The 19,425-nt window shown below is 43.6% G+C and overlaps 1 protein-coding gene across 9 annotated transcripts in view; it reads left to right on the forward strand.

Annotated features, from left to right (window-relative positions):
* SLC4A1 (solute carrier family 4 member 1 (Diego blood group)) overlaps positions 1 to 19,425 on the forward strand; it is a 79,032-nt gene that overhangs the window by 11,843 nt on the left and 47,764 nt on the right. For 5 of the 9 annotated variants that reach the window (XR_009758565.1, XR_009758564.1, XM_061591374.1 and 2 more), the window contains 3 exons: positions 4,472 to 4,556; positions 6,097 to 6,215; positions 17,162 to 17,238. Coding sequence is in view for 7 of the 9 variants with exons in the window: in XM_061591374.1 (XP_061447358.1) it covers positions 4,472 to 4,556; positions 6,097 to 6,215; positions 17,162 to 17,238 (281 nt within the window). In the remaining 2 variants the exon portion in view is untranslated. Of the gene's footprint in view, positions 1 to 4,471; positions 4,557 to 6,044; positions 6,216 to 17,161; positions 17,239 to 19,425 lie in introns of those variants that run through there. The other 4 variants (XM_061591375.1, XM_061591373.1, XM_061591377.1 and 1 more) reach the window with 4 other exon arrangements.

A 19,425-nucleotide genomic window follows, 5' to 3' on the forward strand; every position in this document is an offset into this window, starting at 1 on the left:
ACGGGGAGAACTGGAACTGAGAGATCTTTCCATCTCTAATTACAGCCCCCTTATTTCTAAATTAATTCAAGGAAAAATATTGTGTTAAGGTTCCCAAACTATGTTTGGGGAAAGGATCTCTGGGGGTTTTCATAAGCTTGTCTTAATAAGAAGGTCAGTCATGACAAGACAAGGCAAGCTTCTCCGGAAGGCAGCTTGCTCCTACCACCCATCTTCCCCTGCCATGTGCTTCCACGGGGGAGTCTTGCAGGGGAAGGGATTCACTTTGGTTCATATTTTAAAGTGAACCTACCTAATTCATATTTCCTGAAGCAACACACAAACCAAAACACAGCGATCCTTTGAAATTCGCAGTTCTCCAAATTTTGCAATGCAGTTCTCCAACCAGATAATGAGTGCATAAAAATGCATATATTAATGAACATAACATGTGCAAATGCAGTATATTAAGGTAACTTGCTTGCAAAAATGAGTAGATCAGGCAAAAGCGCATACAAAAAATGTGTATACTAGGAGAAATGCACACAAAAATGCTGACAAATGTTCATGAAGTCTTTTTTTAATGCAAACTGGTATAGAAATGTGGAGAACAGAGCTTAAGATTGAAAAAATGAGAAACTGAGAAGAACCAATATCAGCAGATTCGGTCATCTCTTATTCTAGAGCATGGTTGATTCATACAGGGCCCAACTGCCCGGCCAGTTACTGACTCCCCTCATGAACTGAATGTGGAATGTGTGCTGGAATTCCGTGTCCTCTGCAGCAACACACATGATCTTCACAAAAGATGCTGAGCATGCGTGGGTTCTGGGCAAACAAATCATTATGAAAAGAGTTCCCTGGAGGACTGCAGTGGATGGAAGGAGTTAAGCTCCTTCCCCATGCTGGGCTCCCAGTCCTGATCAGCCTCCCCCCCCATATGCATACACCAACTATTTGTGAAAGGAAAAATTCTTAAGGGCAAATTGTGTGATTAATCTAATGTGGTGTTTGGCCCTGATTAATGGGCGAAATGGGGGTGGCAAGGGGAGATTGTGATGTGCTGAGAGGTGAGGGAATGGGGTAGGGAGAAGGAATGGAGCACATTACTTCAGGTGAATGAGCTACTTCATTGTTGTTTGACCTCTAAACTTACTGTATGCTTGGATTCATTGAGAATGACCCAGGTAGAAGTGATAAACAAAAGATCTCTTTGCTTGCCTCAGCTGTTCTTTTGCATAAACAGTCCTTTACCCAAAGCCTGAAACATCTGTTGCAAGAGCACATCCGGACCTCCAAGAAATGAGCAAAGTGCTATATAATTCCCGTTGTATCCCTTCCCCTCCACCACCCACTTCCCACCCTCAGTGCGGATCCTCTTCATCTGCACCTCCTCTTGCTCTCAGTAACCTTCTTCCTGATGCAAAGAGCACCTGTGCCGGAGAGGCAGGGATGGCCCTAGCGTTAGACAGATCAGAGCTTGGAAAAGTTACTTTTTTGAACAACTCCCATCAGCCCAATCCAGTGGCCATGCTGGCTGGGGCTGATGGGAGTTGTAGTTTTAAAAAGTAACTTTTCCAAGTTCCAGACTGAGACAACGGTCCCAGGTGGCAGATGCAGGGGGACAGGTGGAGAAGGGACTGTAGCTCAGTGGTAGAGCATCTGCTTTGCACGCAGAAGGTCCCAGGTTCAATCCTTGACATCTCTGGGTAGGGCTGGGAATCTCCCCGCCTGGGACCCTTGAGAGCCACTGTCAGTCGGTGTGGGTGGACCAATGGTTTGACTTTGACGTGGAGCTAGATGGGCCGACGATTTGACTCCATATAAAGACACTTTCTATGTGTTCCTCCTGAGCCCCCAGGCAGTCCCTTCTGTTGGAGGACAGAACTATGTGTTCAACCCTGTCCTGCAACTTCTAAAGTAGCCTGTTGCAATTATTAAACAGCGACCAGTCCAGTTGGCTTCGGTACATGGAGTCGTAAGGGGGTGTGTGGGTGTGTTGCCATCCTGTCCTTTGCCACGGGCAACAAAATACCTTGGGCCTGCCCTTCAGAGGGGGGAGTGATCGGAATTAGGGCTGCACTGAGAGCAAATGCTCTCCTCTATTGAAAAAACACAACCAATCAACCCGCAAATAAAAATCCAGCACAGCACAGAAGAGGTTGGGCTAGAACCTTTTCCCATGAAATGCTAAGTTTCTATTTGCAAGGAGTATTTATGTGTTGGAGCGTTCAGAAGTGGTACTCCCCACGTGTAGTCTGGAGTTGTGCACCCATGCTGTCTCTTCATTCTGTTGCAGGTGAAGGCCCAGCTCCATGTCTCTGTGCTTTAGTTCACATATGGAAGTCAGCAGCAGTGGGCTGCAGCAGAGGTGAACTCTGCTGGAGCCTCTTGTTGCTGGGGAGTGGGGGAATAGGAGTAAACATTTTTTACCCACATATCTTGGAGGAAGTGGATGAGTGACATAATACTGAAGGAAGGGCTCTGCAGGTGTTCACAAAGGGAAGGAGGGATTAATAATAATAATAATAATAAATTTTATTTTTCAGCCGCCTATCTGTCCGGGTTAGGGACACTCTAGGCGACGAACAACAAGAATAAAAACAATCCATATACATTAACATAATCAAATTTTAAGCTAAGGAAACCATCCGTTAATTCAGTTATAACATAAAATTAATCTGTCCCAATCTTGTAGGCCTGCCTGAACAGCCAGGTCTTCAAGGCTCGGCGATAGCTGGACAGGGAGGGAGCATGTCTGAGATCAAAAGGGAGGGAGTTCCAGAGGGTGGGGGCCACAACAGAGAATGCCCTCTCTCTGCTCTGTACCAGCCTAGCTGTTCTCACCGGTGGGACCGAGAGAAGGTCTTGCGAGGCTGATCTCGTCAGGCGGCATAATCGGTGATTCTGGAGGCGTTCCTTCAGATATACTGGGACGAAACCGTATAGAGCATCTGTGCCTTGACTTGGGTGGGAGAAAGCAGCTGGGGCAGTTACTATGTCCCTTAGCACTTGGTTGTTTATCATTAATGAAGAACGCCTGCTCTGTGAAGCTAGTTGGATTCACGTTCCTTGGGAGCAGGGGATGTTCCTGAGTTTGATACTCCATAGCAGAGTGGCTGCGGAATTGCATTCTACGGTGGCATTTTGGGTGAGGAGACAATGGCATTCGCTGGAAACTAGGAACCTTGCCAAAAGTTATTCTGGAGTTATCTGCAACCTTACATGAAAATACATAAAACCTGGGGAATTTTGCTGATAATGTTAGGCCTGCCATTTATGTTTTGCCTCTAACACACTTTCCTGAGTCCTAGTTTTTATTCCTATCCGTTTTCGCTTTCCATTGCTCTTTGTGTATGTGTGTGTGTGTGTGTAGGAACAGAATGAAGAGCATGTGTGCACATGTGAGAGAAAAATGTCTATTTTATCATAGAGTTCGCACCAAGGTTTCAAAGCCTGGTCAGAGTCCTTGTTTTCATTCATATCCCTCTATTCACACCCACACCATACATTTAAAGCACTTTTATACCACTTTGACAGTCAGCTTCCCCCAAAGAATCCTGGGAACTGTAGTTTGTTAAAGGTGCTGAAAATTGTTAGGAGGCCCCTCATAGAGCTGCAGTTCCTAGGATTCTTTGGGGGAAGCCATGACTGTTTAAGTGGTATGCTTTAAAATGTATGGTATGGATGTGACCTCTCTCTCTTGCTGGAAGTTGCCCCCTCGTAGAAATGTGTGGCACATATGCATGGTAGCACTTTTAAAATTATTTAAAAGTAGCACGAAAAACCACATTTTGTGGGGGAAGAATAATAATAACTGATGACTTGTATTAATGCCTCCTCTCTCAAGGTTGTTGTTGGAGAAAATGTAATACAGGATGTAAAGCACTATGCAAAATGTCACATAAACTGCAGTGTCACCTGCTTTAAACAGCTGGTGTACTTGAGAAGTGCAAGTGAGCTCTGCCATGGCTCTCAGAATTTTCTGGTTGCTGTTCACATATTCCAAGCATTGCCCATATATGGGCAGGGGTTGAAATGAAAAACAAAAACGACAAGATCCTGCCATGGGTTTTGTCACCTTTCTACTTCCCCACTCCCCATCCTGTCATCTTAGGTCAGGATTGGGTGTTAGACAAAGATCATGCTGGGATGGCCTTTTTTCTTTCTCCAGGGTCATATCCACACACCATACATTTAAAACATATTTTAAGCACATGGCTTCCCCTAAAGAATCCTGGGAACTGTAGTTTACCCCTCAGAGAGCTATAGTTCCCAGCACCCTTAACAAACTCCAGTTCCCAGGATCCTTTGGGACAAGCCATATACTTTAAATCTGTGGTGTGGATGTGACCTGTGTTCTCCTATGGAGCTAGACATGTAGGAGACTGAGCCACATAGTGTGTAGTAGCTCCTTTCAGAAGTTTTGGAATCTAGTTGTTAAGTGTGTGTATGTGTGTGTGCAGCTAACACCTCAGCCTGTTTTATGTAGGAAGAGGAGCCCAATCTAGGTGGTGGAACAGAGCCTTTCCCTTTGCCGAGAGGAGCATTAGACCTTGGTCATGGAGTCTCCTCCGGTGAGTGTCTGCTTTTTCAAGATGGAGGCTACTTCTAGGGGTAGGGGATTAATGGTGTAGAAAAGAAATCTCAAGGGACGCTGACTGGGTTTTCCATGCTGATTCTTTATTTGTCCCTTCATTGTTTTTGTTGAGCGCTAGGGGAGAGGAACCAGAGTTACAATCAGATCTTAATTTGAGACAGGGGTGTACAAGCCTTAGCCACAGACGGTCTTTTCAATGAAAAGGGCTCTTGAGCTGGAACATGTCAAATCATGTTGATAAGCTTTCTTCCAAAAGAGCTTACAACAACTAGCATTAGGTGGATGAGATAGGGATGGGACAGAGAGATGACAAGATCAGTAGTAGTATTAGGGTCAAGCCCTTCCCAAATCCAGACCAAGAGTGCATGTTTTCCAAATAAGAGTCCCTAAGGACAGTTGTCAAAGCTGGAGCCCAAAGTGCACTATGCAGAAAGTGACTACTTTGTTGACTAGTCAAGGGCAGAAAGCCAGGTTCCTAGTATTATACCAGGCTTGGCCAGTCAAGAGGGTCCATAATCAGCCATCACAGGCACTAATGTTGCACACTCCTGTTCCCTTCTGTGCCTAAGGAGGGCTCAGATTCCAGATAGCGTACACTAGGTTAGATCACAGTCTCAAAGGGTTCCAAGTTCATACCCTAGATTGCTGACTCTAGAGATGAACTAGGAGAGATTCGCGTGAGATGTGATGATGCTAAGGCAATTCAGGGAGGCTTTGCCTGAAGAGGTGGGTTGCATGGAACAAGCAGTGGAAAGAATCTTAATTAACAAACTCTTCCAGGCAGAAGAAGTAGGAGAAGGAAACAAAGGGGGCAATAGCAAAAGAACTTGTGTGGAATAGTGGAATAAAGGGAGATTAGAGGAATCTTTAGTCAAGGATGGAGTGCTAAGGAAGCTTCACTTTGTGATGCAGAAGGTGATGCAGAGCTTCTGCAGGTGTTCAAGGAAGAGGCTCCTGTTGCCATTCTTTGGGAAGCAGATAATACACCCAAGTGTGGTCTCAATACCTTTAATACCATGCATCAGGGAGGAAGTCAGTCCCTAATGGTTGTGATGCAGGCCAGGCTTCAGAATGTCTGATGGAATCTCAGAGGGCCTGAGAAGCTTCCCTTAGTTAAAGTAGGGCTTCATAGCCCCCACTGCACAGCTCTTTATCCCTTCCCCAAGAACAGGTAAGGAACGGTCACTTGGCAGATCAGGGCCTAGAAGCAGGCTCACTCCAGCCTAGGCATGATGTAAGAAAAAGTTTGTAGGAAAGTAATCAATTTATGGATCTCATAATCACCTCCACTGTGGCTTAATGGCATTTATCCCATATCCTGCTGAGTCTCCATCCTCATAATTCATGCCAAAGGAATCCAAATTATTATGTGGCTCTTGACTATGGAGTAACTTTTACAAAATGAGCCTTAGTTAAGGAAACAGGGACCCACACTATTTCCTCCTCCCAATCGCTGTACTTTCAGATCACCAAGTCAGCCCTTGCCAGCATCTCTGTATGGTGTGTATATCTTTCAGTCATTCCTCCTGGCCTGGTCACCGCCAGGGAGCGTATCACCTGAATAAGAGGAGAAGGATGGAGAGGGTGTCCCCAGGGAAGGCAGGATGCTACCAGAGCCATGAGGACAGTGGACCAAGTGAGTGCATGCAGTGGCATCTTCCGTGCAGTGATGATGTGGTGTACTGGCTAAAAGACTGAGCTACAAATCAGGAATTCCCTTTTTTTTAAAAAAACTGCCTCTGTCATAAACTCACTTATTAGGCAGCCTTAAGCAAGCCATTCTTGAGTGACATCCACACCATACATTTAAAGCATGTGGCTTCCACCAAAAAATCCTTGGAAATGTAGTTTACCTGTCACAGAGCTATAATTCCCAGCACCCTTTACAAGCTATGCTTCCCAGGATTCTTTGGGGAAAGCCGTGTGCTTTAAATGCCCTTTAAATGTATGGTATCGATGTGACCTTGGCTCAGTCTCCTGTCTGTAATATGGAGATTATAATGTTAACTTACTTTACAGGATTGTTTGTTTCAATAATTTATATATCTCTTAATACCAGAGTTTCTGAGCGGTGTACAATATGGATACAGCATGCATCATAAAATCAATTAAAATTAACCGTAAGGATTGTAAGAAGATAATGTATGTGGAGTGTTTTGAAGACTCTGAAAGTGCGATATAAATGGTCAGAATTATTATGGTGGCATCTTCAGAAATGAACTGTGGGGGGAGGGGCTGTGTGAAATTCCTGGATAATTAACAGTGAAAGCAACTCAGTCTCACAAATAGTTGGAAATACTTTAAAAACCAGTCAGAAATCTGTATCAAGGTATTTCAAGAATTCTGTAACAAGTGAATCATGCAAATGATATATGGAGAAGAGCACAGATCTATGCAGGCCACAGAACTATTTAGACCCTCCCTGCTGGCTTCTGTTATTTCTACAGGCATTTCAAACCTATATTTGCAGCCAAAATGGCTAGAAACCTGCATTAAAAAAGAGAACCAAATTAAACACAGCATGCAAATGCATGCAAGAAAGCCCTGACGGGTGCTTTTTGTATAAAAAGGAAACGTAGTGGTGGAGGATATGAATTTTACTGGAAGAGCAATGGGGAAAGATATTAAACATTTTCACTGCTGGCCACGTTTCCAATTCAAATTGCACTCCTCAAACTAACTTCCTTTTCCCACAGAGTTCCAGATGTATTTATGTATATATGTGTATGTAACCAAAAAAAAATCATTGAAAAACATGTATCTAGAAACCCACAAGGGGAAAAGCAGCTGGGAGGCATTGAATTTGGTGTGGGGAAATGGGCAGAGCTTGGAAAAGTTACTTTTTTTGAACTACAACTCCCATCAGCCCCAGCCAGCATGCACTGGCTGGGGCTGATGGGAGTTGTAGTTCAAAAAAGTAACTTTTCCAAGCTCTGAATGCCCCTGCATAAAGAGCTAAACCCTCCTTTCTCCTCTCTTGCACCACTGCTCAAAATCATGCCCTCTCAAAGTCACTGGCAAAATGTTTACAACTCAGGTGTTCTGAACCTTGGAGAGGTAAACAGGCCCAGCTGAATACCACTGGGGACAGCTGAGGAGCATGCCAGTCACTCCACTCCTTGGCTGTTTCCAGCACCAATCAGCTGAGCAGTGGGGAAGGTGCAAGGTGTCCAATGGGATTGCAGTGATCCCATCACCTGCCTACCCTCAACTGCCTAGCTCACTGGCGCTGGGAACATCTGAGAAGTGCACTGATCAGTGCACACCAATTTCTGATCAAGTGCTGATCAGTTTCCAGCAACAAAGGGCTGGGGAGTGGGAAGGTGAATCAGCTGCAGAGTGGGGAGGGGAAATGCAGGCTGCATGGATGTCAGCCAAGGGCTGCATGTGGCCCACAGGTTGCCTATATGTGATATAGGAGCTCCCACCCAATCAGAAGGCTGATCTGGGAGGCAATCAGGGCTGCAAGTTACCTGAAGCCCTTTATGACTGAGGCTGTAGCTTCTGTCTCTTGTCCTGTGGAAGCTGATCCATACCGGGCAACAGCCACCTTACACCTTGATCTATAAGCTTTTTCTTCTTATCAGGCAATCAGTTGCCCATGAGGATATTTGCTTTCAGCTTCTCTTTGAATGCTTTGCTATTGATGATAAATAAAGGTTTTGTTTGGAATGGACACAAGCCTTTTGCATCTAAGTTGTTTCTGCTTATTGCTGGTTAAAAGCAGTTCCTTGGGTTATTGGTGTGTGTGAGCGAGTGAAAGCAAGAGATATGAAGGGCCACTTCACCTGAAAGTCCTTTCAGTGTTGGCAGTTATGTGACTCACTCAGGCTTCATTATCAACATCATAATTTCTCTAGCACCATCAGTGTACAAATGGTGGTTTACAGAGTGAACATGACCCCAAATCCTGCTGTCCCAAAGAACTTAAAAACTAATTTTGAACAATTGAAATGAGGGCAGTGGAGGGACGACAGGGAAGGAAGAGACATAGGGAACAGACATAGGATGGATATGTACCAAGGCAGTTACACAAAGTGAAGTTTCAGTTCAGGATGAGGACTAAGGGGGTCTTTGACTTACCAAAATGTTATACATTCAAAGTGAGTCTCCCCCACCTTGGGAAGTGTACTTTGTTAAGGGTGCTGAGACTTGTAGGTCTGTTAGCGGTAAACTACAGTCCCCAGAAATCTTGAGGGGGGTGCTTTGAATGTGCTTTAAATGTCTGATGTGTACACAGCCTTGAAGGAAGACGTGAGTTTTGAGGCAGCATTTGAAGGTGTGAGAGAGAAGGAAGTGTTTTTGGAAGGAGCTCTGAGTCATAGGAGACAGCAAGAGAGAAAGAGTGGATGTAACTGCATCTGCACCATACATTTAAAGCTATATTATACCTCTTTAAACAGTCATAGCTTCCCCCAAAGAATCCCGGGCACTGTAGTTTTGTAAAATTACAGACCTCCAACTCCCCTCACAGATCTTCAGTTCCCAGAGTGGATTAACAGCCAATCCCTCTTCCCAGAGAACTCTGGGAATTGTAGCTTTGTAGCTCTATAGTTCCTAGGATTCTTTGAGGGAAGCCATAATTGTTTAAAGCGGTATAATAGTGCTTTAAAGTATGGTACAGATGGGGCCTGTGTTTAAGGGCAGGAGATGTTTGAGTACCTAAGTACAATAGAGCAGGAGGAACAAATATCATGCGTAGGGATACATGACAGCAGGGCTGGCCAAAGACATTTTGTTGCATGAGACAAAAAGAAAAGATGGTGCCCTCCCATTCCACATGTAGAATCCCATAGGACTGACATTTCAATCATACTTAAGCGCTGGGGACAGGACAGCATCCTGCACTACACTTGGGTGAAGCAGCTAACTTTGGGGGTGCAGGGCAGTCTAGCATAGGGGGAATGGTGGGAGACCATTGCCCTGTGCCCCCCCCAGCATCTGTCACCTGAGGTGACTATGTCACTCTACCTAATGGTTAAGCCAGCACGGCATGGCAGACAGACAGAGCAGGGCAAATGTGTGAAGAATTTAAAGATAATGGCAAGGAATGTCTGTTTGATATGGAAGGGGGTACATTTTACATTTTATTTCCAGCTTCTCTGCGGACCCTCTTGAGAACAGTTTTATTTGTGACAATCTACCTGCCCAGCTGTGTAAATTCACATCTGACATGGAGGGTATTAATGGGATTCCTTACTTCCTCACTGAAGTAACTCAAGTTCTCTGCAAAGAAAAGTTGGATTCTGCAGCTGTGCAAATTGGCAAATAATGTTAAACTGCATGGTGTGGCTTCTTTAACTTATATTATCTATCCTGCTTCTGCTGATAATGACAGGAGCAAAGCGGCTAGGCACACACTGACTGAGCTGTACCGTAGGAAGGGCTTCCCACTGGTCCCTTTCCAAACTTGTGTGTGTGTGTAATCACAATTACATGTATATATATATTAGGTGATTAACGGAATCCTTAGATTGGGTGAAGTTCTGTTTGTTGATTTCAAAACTGTACATCTGTCTGTCTGTCTGTCTGTCTGTCTGTCTGTCTGTCTGTCTGTCTGTCTGTCTGTCTGTCTATCTATCTATCTATCTATCTATCTATCTATCTATCTATCTATCTATCTATCTATCTATCTATCTATCTATCTATCTATCTATCTGTCTATCTATCTATGCCCTTTTAGTTATAGGAAACTGTGCAGACAGTACTCTACCCAATTGCTCAGTAAGGATTAAATCTGCTCCTGCCTTCTAGTGTTCTGGCCAATGAGTGCAAAGGCACTGAGTGATTGATAAATGCCCAGCACTTATTTTTAAGTTTTATAAAATTAAACAGTATTTATTAATATTTAATATAATTAAATTTATGTTTGTATTTTGATTCTAATTGTTTTGCAATTATTTACACACAGACGCACACATATTGGTGCAGGCTTAGGTCTCCTTACCACATCATTTCTGCCTACATGCTAGTCTGAAGCCTTGCCCTCAAAAATCCTGCCCAGACATCTTCCCTCACCTGGGGTTTCTGAGAAGTTGCTAGACATCATCCAGAAACTTTCAAGTCATTCTTTGTTGCCTTAATGAGACTTGCAGAAAGAAAGAAAGAAAGAAAGAAAGAAAGAAAGAAAGAAAGAAAGAAAGAAAGAAAGCCGAGATTCGCAGGGTACTGAATTTTGCACCCAGGATACAAATTTCTATGCTTGTACAGTCTAATCTCCATATTTTGGAATTCACACAGTTTTCCTACAGTAGCATCTGTGACCCACTTGTTTCTTAATCAAGACTGCTTCAAAGAACATGGGCACCCTATTAGGGATTCAGTTCAGTTCACGTTTAAAGGCAAACGTACCTAATTTGCACTTCCTGAAACAACATGCAAACTGAAATGCAGCCATCCTTCAAAATTTGCACTTCTCCAAATTTTGCAATGCAGTTCTGCAGTCAAGTAATGTGCACAAAAATGCATATACTAGGGTAACGTTTGAGTAAAAGTGCATACATTCATGAAAAAAACCTTTAAAATATCATTATATAAAGCAGGCTGCTTGCAAAAATGTGTAAATTAGGAGAAATTCAACTAAAATGCTGATGGATTTTCATGAGGAATTTAAAAAAAATCACAGACTGATGTTCTAATTAATCCTATATATTAGTACTGCTTACTATACCTTTCTACTTATTCCTATCTTCTGCAGTTCCACTCCTTTTGAGAGCCAAAAAATAGTTACCAAGAGCCCCTCATCTGGCTGAGGCCAAACACAGCCCGGTACTTTGTCTGGTGGTTAATACCCTAGGCCTGGTCCTAACAGTTAACTTGATCATGACTTCGTAATGAACCACTTTTTCCTCCTAAAGCTCCTGAAAGCTTCCAAGCTGGTCCCCTCACCTAGATAGGAGCCAAAGGCCCCTGTATTTACTGTCAGCAAAGTCAGAGTGGTTTTCAATTTACTGTGAACACAAAAACCACTTGTGACAGGAATTGGAGGGTGTGGCCAGAGTGTCCTGACCTGTTGCCCAAAGGGGGGTTTATACAGCCAAACCTCCAGGAGCTCTTTTCTTTTGGACATCAGACTGTGGACGTTGCTGGCTTTCAGGGTAGGTGGGATAAGGCTGTTGGGGCAGGGTGTGATCATGTTGGGCTCAGGCTGTATGATCAGTACCATGGTCAGAGAATATCTGTTAAATGTATTTGGTAAAGAAACAAGTGTGTAATTGAACACGTGTGCAAGAAACTATGGACATAGGTGTGAAAGCTACCTGAAAATTCCCATGGTTGCCTGCTTGGGAGAAGTGGACTAATTCTGGAGACTAGCAGTTCATTACCCCTGTCTTGAATATGGAGATGGTTGCTCCAGTGTTTAAAATACAAACCTCTAATCTAGAAGCAGTTTCCCCTGATCCTTGGGAACCTTTAATAGAAGGATATGTTGACGGCAATGCACTCTGTGCCTCCTCAGGGGCACTTTAATCTGTTCTTACATCATATGTTTAATGGTGGAGCTGTGGCATTGAAATGAAAGCTGGCGCTAAACTTTGGCAGAAACTAAGACCAGGATTGCACATATAGGGTGGTGTTCAACAATGTTTTACTCCGAGTAAACATTACTAAGTTAGGTCCATTAATTTCAGTGGGTCTGCTCTGAGTTAGACTTAGTTGAAAACCACCCATGGAGTAGAAAGTCTCCCCAATTTGAATCTTTGTCGTGATAGGCACAACTGGGAAAATTTGCCACAAAGATCCCCTCACAAAGAGGGCAATGCTATTTCACAGAACACTAAAGAGCACATCTGGTACTGGCAATTTGTCATGCCATGCCAAAGGGTGCTTTTTGGGGGTGGGGGGTGGAGTTCCCACCTTTTTTGTAAGTTGCAGTTGACATATAGCAACCAAAAACCAGGATCAGACTCTTTGTCAGGTAGGATGCTGGGGCAGGAAGGATGCACTTACACCTCAATACATGTTCCCTATGAAGAACTTGACCAATGGATTTTATTTAACCCTCAGGGACTTTGTAACTGTATTTGGCATCAGAATTGTATTTTATCTCCAGATTAGAGTGGCTGGTGTTGATATTTATTGGGGGTTTCAGGGTTTCTTGTTTGATTGCCTTTTTCCTTCTCCTGAGGCAAGTGGCTTGGCTTGCTCCTTTGAGTCTCCCATCGTAACTTCATGGGAACCTTTCAGTTGTGCAAACTCCCTTGGATTCTGGCACACCGTAGCCTGAATCTTGTGGACCAGTTGACAGGGAAGCTGGGAGTTGGTTGATCTAAACTTTGGATGGAACCGAATGTGACAGTGGCAGGTCTGTGTATTCAAGCGCCAGTCACTACCAAACATCTATAAAATTGTTGTATTTATTTATTGCATTTGTGTCCCACCATTTCTCCAAGTAGCTCAAGGTGGCAGACATAGCTCTCCCCATTTAATCCCCACAACAACGCTGTGAGATAGTTAAGCCTAAGAGGCAGTGACTGTCCCAAGGTCATCCAGTGAGCTTCATGGCTGAGTGGGGATTCGAACCCTGGTTTACCAGGTCCTAGTCCAACACTCTAACCACTACACCATATGACTCTCAGTATGTAGCAAGATGTAGCAGCCATTTAAAGCAGAAAGTGGGTGAGAGAGGGGTGTTGGACTCTTACTGGGCTTGTAATTTCTTTCACACATTCTTTTACATACACATACACACATACACCACTTTTCATCCAACTGGGATCTCAGACTAAATATAGGGACACCTGGGTGGGGGACAACTTGGGGGACAGTGTTGCGGGATGAAAAGTGGTAGGTTGCAGCACACACACACTGCTTTATTTTTTTTACTTGAAATCATCCCTGCATTTGAAGATATAGCTCCGTTACATCTGATTCCACACTTGGTGCGGTAAACAGGGGTAGAGGGGTTGACTTTAGAATGTAAGAATTGCCTCGTTGGATCATACCCATTGAGCCCAGCACTCTGTTTCTAATCATGCTGGCCAATTGCCTCTGGAGCAGCCTTTCCTAACTCATGACCTCCAGATGTTTTAGACTACAGTTCATTTCTCACTGTTAGCCATGCTGGTTGGCACTGATGGGAGTTGAAGTCCAAAACATCTGGAGGGTACCAGGTTGAGGAAGGCTGATCTGGAATCTCACAAGCAGGACATGAAGAAATGGTGGCCTTTCCCTGTTTTCCTCTATCATCTGGTAGCCGATAGCTTTTGAAGGGTGGGGTGGCTCATGCAACATACTATTCTATGTTTTAAGAGCTAACATGATAATTTACTGAGCAAATGGCAAAATATACAGAATAAATATACGAATTTTCAAAATAGTAATTGTACATTTATATGCTAATTGTTATGCTGCTTGATGATAATGGCAGGAAATGCTGGCTTCTCCTGCTTATCTCACAGGATGCATTTAAGATGAGGTCTTCAATGCCTTTTGTGGTGAAAGTAATTTCGCATGCCATACAGAATTCTGTTACTTGCCCAAGTTGTAAATAAATAAAGAGGTAATGTAGTTAAGTGGCTAAGACAGTAAGTTATGAATCTCTGCAGTTCTAAAGTGCTCTATACATGCTAAATATTATTAGTGTTGTGGGATTGGGAGGTTGGTCTGAATGATGTCTGTGGGTGCCCTCCAAACCTATAATTCTGCCTCTGTAAGGTTGGAGTCTGTAGTAGAGGAGACTGCTGAACTGGTCAGACCAGTTTCTTTGTTAAGTTAGTGGCCGGAGCTGGACCAGTTAAATACCCTATTTACATGTCTAAAGACTTGGTCAAGAACATGTTACCATAGGAACAACCGGCTGGTGATGCTCTTTCAGGAGGGGGTGGGCCTCCCCCCAACACCTGGCTGGAGGCAATCTTGTAAGTAAAGCAATAGCCCAGAAGTTAGCCTTAGCTGGGCTAGTCTGGTCTGGAGCTAGAAAGAGACAGAAAGGCTGACTTGCTCTCTGGGATGAAACCAAAGCAATGGTTTTGGGAAGCCTCCCTGGAAACCTAATGGGGAGGCAGGATCTGTTGGAGTGATAATGCTGTGAGCCATTAAATCTTATGCTCAGGTGTATACTGTATGTGTAAATAAAACCGTATAAAACCACAGTCTCTAATGACCTTCATTCCAAGGAAACCAAACCTTTGGTAAGTGCTGAACTCTCTCACCACTCAGAGATTGGAGTGTGTGCAACATCATTATTAAATTGGTGACATTCTTCAGTGCATATATACACATCAAATCACCAAAACTCTTTTTGGTAGTATTTTTTTTTAGTATCACTGAGCACTAAAATCAGGATCATTCAGGCCCTGGTTTTCCTGATCTCTACGTATGGATGTGAAAGTTGGACACTGAAAAAAGTGGATAAGAGAAAAATCAACTTATTTGAAATGTGGTATTGGAGGAGACCTTTGCAGATACCATGGACTGCGAAAAAGACAAATGATTGGGTGTTAGAACAAATTAAAGCAGAACTATCACTAGAAGCTAAAATGATGAAACTGAGGTTATCATACTTCACTAGAAAAGACAATAATGCTGGGAAAAACAGAAGGGAGTAGAAAAAAGAGGAAGGCCAAAGAAGAGATGGATTGATTCCATAAAGGAAGCTGCAGACCTGAACTTACCAGATCTGAACAGGGTGGTTTATAACAGATGCTCTTGGAGGTCGCTGATTCATAGGGTCGCCATAAGTCGTAATCGACTTGAAGGGATATAACAACAACAAAATTTAGATGTACAGGGTGTTCTTGAAGTATTATAATTTTAAGATCCTAAAAATTAACAATATAAGCCAGAGCTAAGGCACCCATTTTCCTGCACCCCCACACTCTACCCTGGATAAAAGCCCCAAATAATATCGCCCTTTGCCCATTCAAGTTCAGGCAGAGATTGTTAGAACCTAGGATAGTCTGGTTTCCTAAGGCTCCCACCCTGAAATGCAGGGTTGCCTGGCAGTAAAGGAAAAAACATCTGGCAGATCAGGAGGTGGAATCTTGTGAGATAGAAGCAGAGCCTCATAGTGCCGGCTGAGGACAGAAATGGGAGCCTGTCTGTGCCTGATGTCTCAGATCCTGATGGCTATGGGACTGAAACAAATAACAAACTTTTACCAAGCTAACTATACAATTGCCTGCCCCCTTTATTTTGGCTTCTCAGCCTGAGATCTTACTCTTTCTTTAGGACACTTGGAGAAGAATTCTAAAATCCCAAAACTTCAGGTCAAGCCCTGCAGCCTGACAATCCTATCTAGAACCTTTATCTAAGTGTGCTTGATCAAAGATCAGCTGCAGTAGCCCACGCAGAGGTCTTTGATGCCACTTTCAGTAATTGGCAATAGGACAATACTTCTCTATTTTTTATGCTCAGTTGAAACTAAAGTCCCTTTTCAGCTGCCGACTTCCTATAAGAGGATGAATAAAAGAAGACAGTGAGATTTTGAATAGCTACTATGTGCAACAGTTGGACAAATGTTTGAATTTGGGGGAACAAGAACAAGAAGGAGTAGCTATGCAACATCACAAAGAAACTCTGAGAAACGATGTCTGCTCCAATTTTCCTGATTCTCTGATACTTGTCACACTGGTATACTGTACCTCTGTGCCCTATTTTGTCGGTGACTATGCCTTTTTGAGGAGACTGAAACCTAAGAAACATAGGGGGCTGCCTTAGCTTCCTACCAAATCGCTAGTGCATGCAGCTCAGTATTGTCTTTGCTACCTGTCAATGGATCTCCAGGGTTTCAGATGGAGGGACATTCCCAGCCATACCTGGAGATGCTACGGACTGAACCTGGGACATTCTGTGTGCAAAGCAGGAGCTCTGTCACTGAGCTGTGATCCTTCCCTATGAGGATTTTGGGGATTCATGTTACTTTTTGGTACTCGTGAACTAGAATTGCTATTCTTGATATTTCTTCCCGTTCTGCCTGGTCTCTAGAAGCTAAATCTGAGTGGGGTGCAGATACATCTTGTTTCTGATACACCTACATGTACCCTCAGGTGCCATCTAGTTCACAGTCTGCTTTTCACACCTTGATAATATTACATAACATCAGTACAGCCTTCCCCCCCATCCCCCGGGTACAATCCCCATTTTCTTTGCTTTGAAATAATCAGAACCAGGATTTGGCTAGGCTAATTCTTTTTTTACTTTGTTATATTTTTATTCCATCTTGCCTCCCCAGGGGACTCAGGATGGTTCTCCCCCCACCACTTTATTCTCACAACAGCCCTGTGAGGTAGGTTAGACTGAGAGGGAATCACTGTCACAAACTTACCCAATAAGCTTCATGGCTGACTGGGGATTTAAACCTGGGTCTCCCCACTCCTAGTCTGAGAATTGAACCAGAACACCACATTGGAGAGCCATGTGAGTTGATTAACTATTGAGGCCATCTAATGTAGTGGATCAGTTGCCACAGGAAAGAGCTGGGCATGTAGCTTACTGGGTGTCCTTCGGCAAGTCCATATCTTTCAGCTTCACTTTATCTCATAGGGTCATTGGCAGGGCTATAATGGGATAAGTTTCATGGCAGAAGTGGGGAGGGGGTAAAATTCAAAGTCATAAGCAAACACACTTTCTTGTTGGCAGGTTACTCCTCACCTGAGGAGGCATCAGGAAGTGGGAGGGCTCCTCAACCATCCACCTCCCACAAAAGGATCCATGAGGTAAGTTCCTAGGGACTGGAGAGCTTTGAATCTGACTGAGATGCTTTTTGTAGGCTCTGGATTTTGCATCTAGAATGGGAAGATTTTGCAACCAATCCCAAGACCAACAAAGGCCCACTACTATTAAAGGTTCCACTGACTGTACCTGGCCTGAGGGTACGGATGGATGGATTGGTCTCTGTGCCAATTTTACTTATTTAAAATATTTCTTCACTGCCCTTCATCAGAGGATTCCGGGACAGTGTACAGAAGAATGAAAACAATAACCATTATTGTTGTTGTTGTTGTTGTTGTTATTAGTCGCTTGATACCCAAAGGCCCCCAAGCAACTTACACAATACAATATTAGAATACAATTTTTTGAAAAAGAAACAACAAAATAAAAGGCAAAATGGGGTGGGGTGGGTAGAAAACAAAAACAAGAAACAAAACAATTCTGACTTAAAATCTAAAATGCCCAGGCAAACAGGAAAATCTTATTATCCGGGCAAAGGAAATAATGTAATGACATTTTACGTGTGTTCATTCATAAGTCCAAGGCTCACTTTCTGGTCCTCCAGACTCTCCAGCCACACACCCCTCTCTCCAGGCCACGCCCCTTGATTGTTTTGCCTGGCTGAAATGTGTCCTTCAACTCTGATAATCCCTTTTGCTTGCCTGGCTGGAGGATAGAGAGATGTATATGTGTGTGTGCAGAAACTGGCCTCCTGTACAATGGTAAAACGTACATTTGTTGCTCTGCCCACTTTTGCCCCTGGCCCCACCCACCACTGGCATGTCAGCCCTGGAAGGTTGCCAGATGGGAATGGAAAATAGCCCTCAGGCTGGAAAATATTCCTCACACTGGGATTCTGAAATCAGCACTCTGCCCACTGCGCTGCACTCCCCTAGCATCTAGAGCAAGCTAGCAGCTGGAAAAAGAAGCATAAAAATGCAAACGTGTTTGGGCATAATTTATACAAGTGCTAGGGAGGTAGGGAAGACAGGTACTCACTTTGATCATTGTTTTCCCCAAGCGGGGCTCGTAGCAGCTTCACAAAGTTGATTAAAGAAATGGGGGGAGGGTTAAATTCCCCTCCCAGAGTGCCATTGCCTGACTCAATCCCTTCCACCAGGGATGGGGCAGAAATTTGATTCAGATTGTATTTAAAGCCGAATGTATAAAATGTACACTTTCCCAAACAATGAGAACTGAAACACAGCCGCCTGTCGAATTCGCACTTATTCAAATTTTGCGATGCAGTTCTCCAATCAAGCAATGTTTACAAAAATGCATACAGTAGGGGAAAGTGTGCATAAAAATGAATATGTTGGTGAAAAGACAGAAAACTATATTTTATAGGGTAAATTGCTTGCAAAAATGTGCACATTAGTCAAAACTGCGTACAAAAATGAGTTTATTAGGAGGAATTCACACTAAAACGCTGAAGACTTTTAATGAGGATTTTTTTTATTTGCAGATTCCTGCAGAAATGTGAACTGAATTTAAGACTGGAAAAATGGGAAACTGAGAGAACAGACATTGTCAGATTGTTCAATCCCTACCTCCACACACAGCTGCTTTTAAGTTTTGGTTTTTTTAGTGGAAGATCCTGTTACGCAGTGCTGGCTCTCCCAGTTAGTGAGGCAGGTGCCCAGGTGGTGGATGGTAGGGGGTAGGGGGTGGCAAGGTATTGAGAGTGTGCATGCCATGTGGCTTGTCCTGCTTTCCTCAGGTGCAACGGACACCGTCCTGTCACCAGTGTTGAAATAAGATTGAACTCCCAGTCTGGTTAGCTTCTGTATGTATAAGGGGGGGGGGGGCACTGCCAAGCAGCAAAGTCTGTATTTTAACTCTAGAAACTTGGCCACATGCACAATGCTGTTCTGAAACAGGTTTGCCATTGTCACCCAGCCAGTATGGGGGCTGTTGCTCCTCACCACCACAACACTGCATCTAGAATGCTTTTGGGGCAGTTGATTTTTAATTAGCGAGGCATCTTTAAGCTGGAATGAATTACCCAAGCTCAGGTCAGTCAGACATGACTAGGGATGAGTGAGAATTTTGATTCAGTTCGCATTTCAAGCAGAATTTATCAAATTCACAATTTCTGAAACAATATGAGAACCGAAACACAGCCATCCTTCGAAATTCACATTTATTAGAATTTTGGGGTGCAGTTTGCCAACTAAACAACATTTACAAAA

Source organism: Rhineura floridana, chromosome 11 (assembly GCF_030035675.1).
Source record: "Rhineura floridana isolate rRhiFlo1 chromosome 11, rRhiFlo1.hap2, whole genome shotgun sequence".
In the NCBI taxonomy this organism is placed as follows: domain Eukaryota; kingdom Metazoa; phylum Chordata; class Lepidosauria; order Squamata; family Rhineuridae; genus Rhineura; species Rhineura floridana.